This window comes from Tigriopus californicus, chromosome 9 (genome assembly GCF_007210705.1).
Source record: "Tigriopus californicus strain San Diego chromosome 9, Tcal_SD_v2.1, whole genome shotgun sequence".
Taxonomy (NCBI): Eukaryota; Metazoa; Arthropoda; class Copepoda; order Harpacticoida; family Harpacticidae; genus Tigriopus; species Tigriopus californicus.
In genome coordinates, this window is record NC_081448.1 from 1,948,084 (window position 1) to 1,957,990 (window position 9,907).

Here is a 9,907-nt window from a genome sequence, read left to right on the forward strand (position 1 = left end):
CTGCGCATCTTAAGTTTCCTTAGTCTCGTGGTTTCGTTGTCCGGTTGGGCTTTCAACAAGTCATTGTGCTTTTCTGCGAGGGGAAGTCAAGATTTGACAGGTGTCATCCATGTTTTTCTTGAAGTCATTACACGTTACACTTTTTCATTTTGAGTTAGGCTTTCTTGGTTATTCAATTCCATGAAGTAACAAAGAAAGGCCACCTTCCATGATTCTCTGCGCCTCTTTTTTGGTTTGCTTTTCACGGGCTTTTCTAGCCGCTACAGGGAATGCAATCCCCAGGACTATTAAAATGAAAGGTTATAATTCGTCTATTTATTATCTTTCAATCTTTTTATGATATTTGGTCTACCAACGAGTTTGAATTGGCGGACTGAGTCAGTCCTTGAATGTAGGGTTGATCTTTTCGTTCAAGTTATTGTACAAAGATAGTACTAAGCCATTTCAATAACCGCTCCGACCTAAACCAAATAAAACCACTTCCAATGTTCTCTTAGCAAGAACTCCTTGTATTTTTAAAGTTGTGAGGTACAACAGACGGCTGCAGGATCGCAACTGCGGAAGGGAAAGTGAGTCATACAGGACCCTTTCCTATATCATAGAATATTGATTTTGAAACGAGGTTTAACCAGGCCACGGTTTATTTGGTACCTGTTCCTGATTGTTGACGAATACTACTTTTTACAGGTTGTGCTTCGTGAAAAACAAGAGTGGCATTGAAAACGTTTCTGTAAAGTGAAAGTCAGATTTGGGTTAAATCTGAATGAATCCAGTTGATCAGAAAAGAACACTCATAATTATGGCTGTAAAAAGAGTCATATAGCTTTTTGCATACTTTTCAGACTTTTTAGAGTCTATTCAACTTTTTCCAGCTTTTTTGCCGTTTTCACACATTTCGTACATGGACTGGGGAGGTAAGGTTTGCGGGGGTACCGTATTGGTAGAGCAACCGCTTTCAAATTTGCGAATCCTGGTTCAATCCCAGGGAAGCAGGGTTCAAGCTTCTTTGCGGTATTTAATTACAGCATAAGTTGCTGCTTTAACAGCAAAAATGGGCGAACTAGCGGTCAATCCCGAGGGTGAGGTAATAATTAACGTTTGCTTTGATGACAAAGCGGAAATATCCCTCCATTAGGAAACCCATCATTTAGATAGCAGGCCGAGCAAGAGAGTTGCCATCACCTGACTAGTTTCAACCAAGCTCAAAGCTGCATGGCGTAGAACTGCACTTACCGGTCAAACAATAAGCTTTGCACAGGTACCTACCTACCTATCCACGTCTCGCTCTCCTTTTCTGATGTATTGAAGCCCACTTTCCAAGACCATTTGAACCTGATATTAAGCATTAGTAGCATAAAGTAATTTGCTGGCAATTTCTTCAGGCTGACCGTTCGATTTTGGAAGTTTTAAGAAAGCAATTTCAAAATTACCTACCCTTTTGGGCCCGTTGTGGCTTGCTTGATGTCCAGAGGTCTGAAATTGGTAATCTAGCTTCTTGTACCTAAAAGTGTAGAATCACACCACTCAGTGCTTGGTTTCCGCATATTTTATCGACTTTTTTTTCAACTATTTCGCCATTTTCCCAGCTTTTTTTAGCCGTTATTTTGCCAAATTTAATCGACTATCTTTAAAGCTCTACTCATAATCATCAAATACGACTTCAAAAAAATTGTCCACTGACCTTGCTCTAATTCTAAACAACCTTCATGTGTTATGATGTGCAAATCAAAATCAATACAATAGAGAAAGTCATATCTAAGGCAACAGTTCCCAAGTGATTATCACACATTGAGATCTAGATTTGTGGGAAAACAATCCACACTACCCTGGCATCAGCAGCATTCAAGGCCCATCCTGTTCAGACTGGTGATAAGTATAACCACTTGACATCTCCATACAAGAGCAATAGTGGAGACCTCAAAGATGAAAAATGTTTCCATAAGCATGCCCATTTAACGGTCGCAGGTTAACAGCTCACACACTTTCAAGCAGGAAATTAGCTATGCCCATGTCTGAACCAGAGGTAAACGAAATTGGGAATGCCCGTTTAGAGGCTTCAAAAGGAAAGCCCCGTCGATCTTTTGTTCCCTTTAAACACCCTTGACCACCGCATAACACACTCCAATCACTCAGTGACTTCTTGCCGTTTGAAGAGGGCAACAGCAGCGGTTCGATACCCAGGACTAATTCCAGAATATATTCATGAAACAATTACTCATCTTTTTCTGTCTATTCTACCAATCTTGGGCCTTGAGATGCTACAATTGCGATGGGAGCGCAGAATTCTGTAGCACCATGGTGACCTCTGGTTGGTCGCCTGCTCAAGTTCGAGATGCTCGGTGTCTGATTGCTTACGGAGATGGCTCTCTTCACATTCGAAGGTATGCATGTATTTGGGTTGATTTGGCATTCAAGTCTCTTAGAATGGAAATTGAACCCCTAGCACAAAGTGGTGAAAATGTTATTGCGAATGCTTATTCAGAACTCAATTCTAGGGCCTTTTTGTTTATTTTTAGACCTATTTAACTTTGTATTTTGCTTAATCATAGAAAATGTGCGTTGCCTTTATGGCAATTTTGTAAATGTTTTGAATTTACTTTTGGCAGCTTGTAAGAGACATTCCTGGTTTTGAAGTATCGACAAAAAGTAAGGAAAAAACTGACATTATTGCATTTCTACTAATTTTCATCCAGCTATATCTTATCCCTCTCAAATACGAGTAAGAAGAAAAAATAAGTATATCTAGCCCCTATTTGGCCGAATTTTTATGAGGACCCTTTTTTCTAGACTGACAAGTATTGGTGATTGCACCAACCCCGACATCGCCGAAGGTTACCGCGAGGAAGGCAAATACAACGAGGTGACCGTTCAATGCTGCCAGAGCAATGATTGCAACAGCGATTGGGACACCGCCGGAGGTCCGGCCACAGACCGGTCCACCGGCATTCGAAGTGATAGTACCGGGAGCGGAAGTAATATCACCGGCCAAAATGCGGCTAGAACCCAAGAAGCGTTCTCCAGCTTTATCATCATGGCCGCAGGGCTGGCAGCGGTCTTACATTAGCAATAAAACAAAGAAAGTGCTCCTTTTAGGGCATACACAGTCTTATTTCTTGTCATCCTCCACATCATCGTCTAGCGCGTACATTTGTAATAACTCCTGTTTCTTACGCCTGAGAAGCGCTTCTTCGATATCTTTTTGGGATGGGATGGGAACATGGGCAGTCCAGCGTTGCTCTTTTCCGGCTTGCATGGCCTCTTCTAAGCGATCCTGTTCACTCATTTCTGGTAGCGAAAGATAGATATCCTCTTCTTCGTCCTCCTCCACGACTTTCTCACCGTTGGCCTTCTTGGCTTTCCACTCCTCTACGGCCTTGGCCACGGCCTTTTGCTCGGCAATGATTTCCAACGGAATCAGACGACAGTCATCGTCGTCTAAGAAGCCATAGTACTTGGAATCAATATCCTTCATCAGCTCGGCCCGACTTCGTTGAGGCGCGGGTGCGGGCTGGGCATCAAAGAGTTCTCGAACTCCGGGTAATTCTCGGGCGGCGCCAAAATACTTATAACCCGAGCTACCGGCCACTTCTTTGCCTTCATTATCCAACATGCGGGATTTTCGACGCATGTCACGTCCACCCAATTCGACAATCCGCCTCTCCCAGTGGACTTTTTCTCGAAGTAACTTATTGATCTCATCGTTTAAATCCCGAATCCGAAACTCGCCCAAACCCGCATTCTGGATTTGAGAGACCTTCTTCGAGATTTCCCGAATGATCTGAAGCCTCCATTTCTCGCAATCTTTGAGATTACTGCATTCTGAAGCCAAATATGGGCGGCGGTCGGTTTTTTGAGGCATGCCTTCTTCGGCCATTTTCGCATTGCGCCAACGCGCCAATTGCGTCATGGCCTTTTCCGAACTTCGAGCCATGCTGATCAAGGAGAATCCTTCGTTCCACTCCTATTGAGCCAGGCTCAACAAAGTGGCGGAATCCTTAATCACTTGATAGGCGCAACTTTGGCCTTGATATGAAGACTGTAATGAGAGAGACGCCCTTACTTTCACCGCCCAATCTGAAGGACACTGAACTATCAATTGAGAGGATTTGGGATAGAATTTGATCACTTCCACGGGAACTGCAGCTCCAATCTGAAGGAAACAGGAGTAATATTTTAAGGAATGATTCGCGTATAATATACATATTGCTTACAATGACACATATCCATCAAATCAAATCTTACTTCGCCAAAGAGGTTCTTGAGCGCAAAGGTAACGTTGTTGGTCAGATAGAGAAGAGAGAAATCCAGTTGGGATCGTTGGGCGCCTCGTGAGACTTCTCTGTCAATGAAAAGAGTAAAAGGTGAATTGAATGCGTCAAGGATGATGTACTTCCAATACATTCTAGGCATAAAAAACGAGCATATCTTACAGTTTCAATAAGAAATAATGATGATCCATGAGCAAAAGACCCAATGTCTTTCTTCAAGCCACAGACAGAACCGTCAGTTGCTTGCTTGAACCACTAACGTTTACAATGTTTATTGTTGTACGTAAGGTTGAGGCTAAGTGTCGCCATTGAAGAAAAACTAATTGTGTCAGATGTAACAATGCTATTCAAAGAAAGCGGATTTGAAATTGACGGATTAACGTTTCATATCGAAGAGAATCCCGAAATGAAGGATAGCTGAAAATTTGGGTATCAAATACCTCTTATTAGAGGCATAATCAGTTGTGTACGGACGAACGGTCAATTACTCAATCACCTTGACTGTTGGTTACTTTTTGTCGATTATGCTTTGACCGAAGAGCTATTCATTCGTCACCAGCAAGGTGTATAGCGAAACAGGTAGACTAATTTAACATGCCAATATCAATTTAAAAAACTTCTCAACATCTACCGGTCACAGGGGCTTGTTTCTTTGAAAGTTCAATTAAAAACCCCAAAATGAGTTTCTTTTAGCGCTACTGGAAATGGGACCACGAGCAATTCAAGACCAAAATATATATATTTACTTAACTTCACAAAATATCCGATCCACCAACGAATGAGAGTTGGCAGATCGGACTCTCCCTTGAACGAAGGGTTGATCAGGAATTTTGGTCAAAACATTGTACAAGTCTGACTTAAATCCTGCTGCAGGATTAGCACCTAAATGTTCACTACAAACATTTAAGGGAAGCAAATTGAACAATGAGAAAGATGAGAGTTGGACTTCATTTTTCTTGCTTGCTTGGATTCACGAGGGCTTGAAGGTGCTTTCAAAACGCACGTTAAGTTTCTGCAGTCACTACAATTAACCAAACCTTTCTAGCCTCTCCCAATACGTGAGCTCTCTCATACCCTCAATAGCCCATGTAAAATATCTTTGGATCTGCTCGACCTTTTGCGAACCTGCTGAACTATTGGGCCCAAATGGGAGAGACATATTCAAGATGTCGCAGGACAATCGACTTGTACAGAGTTGGCATCTTGATACTTTTTCTGGACTTAAACGTCTGATATATCCAACCACATATTTGAAAAGCTTTGCTATTTTTCAACTGGATGTCCTCATCGAACTTTCCAATATCCTGAAGACCTGCACCTAAACCGTTCATGGACTAGATATTATATATTTTTTGCCTCCATCATGTACGAGCGGAGTGCTTAATGGCCTTGACCCAAACGTACCCTATAGAACGGAATTTCATTCCATTCAAGGCCATATTACTCTCAGCAACCCAAGAGTAGATTTTATCCAGACAGCCGGAATTTTGACCATTCCTACCACGACTTAATTTTGCATCATCAGCATAGGAAGAAATACTGACTTTAAAACTGAGCTTCCGAAGTGGAGAAATGAAGAAGGGAAAAGGCAGAGGACCTAAAATGGGGCCCTGAAGAACACCTGAACATAACGACTCCAGCTTAATAAATTGCTTCCTAATACAAAGGAAACATCTTAACTAATTGAGAACTTTGCCTTAGGTCCCAGTCCCATGGAGCCTCTTAACTAAAAGGCCATGATCTGCCTCGGCCTTGGCAAAGTCAAAAAACTCTACAAGATTGAAATACATGATCTTCTCAAGCACCTTCGAAATGTTCGACGTGAGAGCCATCGATATAATAAAAGGTGAACGACATATCTCCCCCTTAGAAAATGGATGCAACATGAGCTAATTTAACCACGGGCTTCTAGAGATGTGAACTGTGAACGGAAGCCAAAATTTCGTATCTCCTAAACCGTTCAACTTATTCCAAATATGTTACTTTATACGACCACAACAAGATCTTGCTGAATAGATGGCCTTGGCAAAATTTGTGCCCAAACCTATGCTTAGGGAACTCAGGAGACATGGTCAAAGATATGTAGTAAATGTTAGATTTTGATATAATCAACCGTATAGTTTAACCGTAGTGCTTTTTATTTCTATCGAACCAAAACCTATACGAGCAGGCGTGGACTACTCAACTGGTTTTTACAAAAAACGACGAGAACAAAAATGCGCGGGAAGAGCCGGAACATGAAGTAACACTTTACACGGAACCTTAGATAAAGAGTGTCGATGATGGTGAGATCCAATTATAACAGTAAACACTTCATAAAATTCGAACTTTCGGCCTGCTCTTTTGATAACATTACTTTGAAACGATTGACTTTATAAGTGAATGATATAAATTAGACCAACCTTTAAATGAACAGATGTACGCTTTCTATTTTTTTACCTTAATTCGAAGAGTGGCTCAAAGTTGTTATGACCGAGAGCAAGCCGATTTGGCGGGAAGCTAGTTCGCAGTCCATATTTCTAGACATCCGTGGTTTAGCGAAGTAGGAAATTTGCCCTGATAAAAGATGCAATTCATCAAGAACGAGAAAACAGGAACAAGAAGGTGTGAGCAGCTCATCAGGAACTGAGACGTCACACCATCAGGACCAAGAGAACTATAAAGCCTAAAGTCCCTGAGATTAAGCTAGAGAAAGTTTGATCGCCAACCAGATTGCCCGTGAATTAATTGTTTTACTAAACTGGCCTGTTCAAATAATGATACATTAGCAGGCGCTCAAACACATTCGTGTACCGGTGCTTCTGATGGGGACACTGAAGGAAACCTCAACCTGGGATGCTGATATTGGTGTACAGATCTGCTTACTTCAAAGCATGCAACCTTGATGATGCGGTCAGAAATAGCGGACGAGAAGGCAGAAAACTTGGAATCCCCACAACTCTTCTCCGGCTCAGCTCAGTCTTGTCGGCCGGCGAGGCGTCGTCTAATCCAAATCTCGATCCAAATAGAGATATTGCGAAATCTGTGTGAGAAAGCGAGAAGAGCTACCGTAGCAAATAATAGGATAATCAGGAAGAAGAAGGCACTTGCAACTTTAAGGAATATTACGATTAATATTAAAAACATTAGTGTTCCACCTTTACCGAACATCGTCCCAAGTATCAGTGTTACTGTACACTTGGGGCCAAAAGTCGTCGAAGACGGCATGTCATCGATAGCTTCCACCCTGAAAGATAGTGGCACATGGTAAATACCGGGAAAGTTGCAGACATTAGTACACCCTTTTTGGCTCAATGGAATATGTTGTCGCTAATCTTGTTAATGGCCATTTTATTGTCTACTGCTTCAAAAATCGTCAAAATGACGACAAATCGTCACCTCTGGCATCCCTGAAGGCATCTTGTCCAAGAAGGACCTTGGTAGAAGAGTGGCTGCTGAAAATAGCCCAAATCAATTCAGAACCCCCATATCTCTCTCTCGAACTCTTTCGAACTACTTTTGCGCTTTTTGCCTGAATAATAACCGATGAGATCTAATTGATCTTTTTTTTGTTTGCTAGTTTGATTGAAATTTAAGAATATTTGCTTGTTCGATTGAAATTTGGGGATATTTACTTGTTTGCAAATATTAAATCCATATTCATAATATGTTAAGTGTTGAACTTCCACAATGAAGTTTTGCTCGTGTTTTATTATTTTATAAGTACTAAGTCAAAGAGAAATAATGATCTGCATTTAAAAGTTAAGTTTTGAGTCTTTGTAAACTTATGAAAAGGCAAACAAGGACAAAAGAGGAGCTGTTTTCAATTTTTGACTCATTATAAAGAGCATTGAACATTTTCAGGGCAAAAGTAACGAAATGACAAGTAACGAAATTACAGTAATTCGTTACTCTTTTTGGAAAAGACTCGAATCTTGTATTTTATGTAAATATTTGAGCAAGCTGAACCGTTATGTCATTATGTTGCAAAAGGTTTCGCGGGATGAAATCGAGTATCTTGAAATGCTGAATTTGTTTAATGCACCTTTCCACATGAATACAAGCAGATGAGCACTTGCAGGCAGAAATCGATATCAGAAAATTTGAATTAAATGGTGAGAACGATAAAATACCTGACTAGAATGTGATATCACACTAAATATGACTAGATAGAATTGTTTATTGTGTGTGATACGCAAACATCGAATTGATAATAACAGAAGGGTTTAATAACGGACTAATAATTTGGAACCAGGCTAGGAAAAAAGTTTTTTGAACGCACTCACTGGTCAAGAATGTTTCAGGCATAAGTGTTCCATATACAAGCAGAACGCATAAAAATGAATGGTAGCGTGTACGAGATTTGACATTCAATTCCAAAAAGGGCCCATTTCCTAATTTGCGCGTCTTCATCAAATCTGATCCTTCACGAGCTAAGAAAGTGATCGCAAAGATAGGTGATAGGTTAACAGTTAAAAGCACACCTTCAACATAAGAGGGAAGTCCAAGAAAATACGTTTCTCCTCTAATGTTTGAAGAGAGTGAAGATATTCTCTCCGGATAAGAATTGTGTCACTTGGCAATTCTTCTTTGCTACTTCTCTATACGGCCAATATTCCCTGTTGGGAGGGTTCCATACTTCGAGTTCAGTCTACATGAAAAAAGTGAAGAGGGGAATCACAGCCAGTACATAAACAGTTGGGTTGAGACAAGCGATGAAAAGCTTGATTACTGCAGAAGATTGGGTGGGTCAGATTGAACAGATCCTGTTTCAGCTCCCGTCGTTGATGACATTTGGATCGGAGCCGGAAAAACGTGCGTGACCGCCAATATTCCGAAGGGATGTCGGGCCAAGGACAGTAGGGTGTTAGTACGTCCTTGACCGAGAAGGACAAGTTGTGTCCCGACATCACCTCCGGAAAGGTCAGGCTCCCAACACTGGGACACTAAACTGGCCAGCCCAATTTTTGGCTGGAAAAATACCTCCATGCATTTTTGGCAGATTGGGGAACGCACAGATATCGTTTGAGGATATTGGTGAAGGTGGCATCGGCGGATTTGAGGGCGGATTGGGCAGAGTTGGAAAGCCATAGGTGAAGGCAGTAGAGGAAAATTGGGTTGATGTAGGTCCGGAAGAGTTGAAGAACTATTAGAGAGGGAAGATTCTTTTTTGGAAGTTTATTGGAAATGTTTTCGATCCTGGCCCTAGCTTTGACTATTGATGATTTGAGATGGTTGGTGGAGGAAAGTTGGGTTGATGGTGCTTGAGGAGAGATCTACAAAGATTGGACAATTTCATAGAGGAGAGTAACTGCCGAGGTGTTAGAGCACCTGCTCTGGAAATCAAATTGGAATTTGGGAAGGAGATCCCTATCCTCGGCCAATCCGGAAAAGCGGACGGCTAAAAAGATGGGTGAACATCATCTTTAAGAAGAGTTGGCCGCTGCAATGGCCTCTGAATAAAATTTGCCCGAGTCCACTGATTTTAAGAGACTCCTGTGGATGCGATTCATGCATCCCTCCAGAACTCTTGAACGTTGAGTGTAATGGCAGAACAGCTTCAATCCATAGATTCCATTGTGGATTATTCTTTGGAGTTTTGATCATGATGGCCCAAAACCACTAAACAGTAATGACTACCTGGCTTAGGCGACATTGTT

The 9,907-nt window shown here is 41.5% G+C and overlaps 3 protein-coding genes across 3 annotated transcripts; 1 reads left to right on the forward strand and 2 right to left on the reverse strand.

Moving 5' to 3' along the window:
* The first annotated feature begins 2,065 nt into the window (after positions 1-2,065).
* Positions 2,066-3,097, forward strand: LOC131886931 (uncharacterized). Its single transcript, XM_059235394.1, has 2 exons — positions 2,066-2,381; positions 2,788-3,097. The coding sequence occupies exons 1-2, from the start codon at positions 2,203-2,205 to the stop codon at positions 3,062-3,064; spliced, it is 456 nt and encodes a 151-aa protein (XP_059091377.1). The 5' UTR covers positions 2,066-2,202; the 3' UTR covers positions 3,065-3,097.
* On the reverse strand, positions 3,084-4,076 carry LOC131886930 (pre-mRNA-splicing factor ISY1 homolog). Its single transcript, XM_059235393.1, has one exon. It carries the CDS (start codon positions 3,929-3,931, stop codon positions 3,107-3,109), a length of 825 nt encoding a protein of 274 aa, XP_059091376.1. The 5' UTR covers positions 3,932-4,076; the 3' UTR covers positions 3,084-3,106.
* On the reverse strand, positions 3,962-4,553 carry LOC131886932 (ribonuclease P protein subunit p14-like). Its single transcript, XM_059235395.1, has 3 exons — positions 4,431-4,553; positions 4,243-4,339; positions 3,962-4,150 (listed from the first exon to the last, which is right to left on the reverse strand). The coding sequence occupies exons 1-3, from the start codon at positions 4,457-4,459 to the stop codon at positions 3,962-3,964; spliced, it is 315 nt and encodes a 104-aa protein (XP_059091378.1). The 5' UTR covers positions 4,460-4,553.
* Positions 4,554-9,907: the final 5,354 nt, after the last annotated feature.

Bases quoted from the DNA above. Each gene is read 5' to 3' on its own strand.
- LOC131886931 (XM_059235394.1), top strand. From the start codon at position 2,203: ATGAAACAATTACTCATCTTTTTCTGTCTATTCTACCAATCTTGGGCC. The intron at 2,382-2,787 runs GTATGCATGTAT...CCTTTTTTCTAG, and splicing joins GGCTCTCTTCACATTCGAAG to ACTGACAAGTATTGGTGATT.
- LOC131886930 (XM_059235393.1), bottom strand. From the start codon at position 3,931: ATGGCTCGAAGTTCGGAAAAGGCCATGACGCAATTGGCGCGTTGGCGC.
- LOC131886932 (XM_059235395.1), bottom strand. From the start codon at position 4,459: ATGGATCATCATTATTTCTTATTGAAACT. The intron at 4,340-4,430 runs GTAAGATATGCT...TTTCATTGACAG, and splicing joins CATTATTTCTTATTGAAACT to AGAAGTCTCACGAGGCGCCC. The intron at 4,151-4,242 runs GTAAGATTTGAT...TGTTTCCTTCAG, and splicing joins TCAAGAACCTCTTTGGCGAA to ATTGGAGCTGCAGTTCCCGT.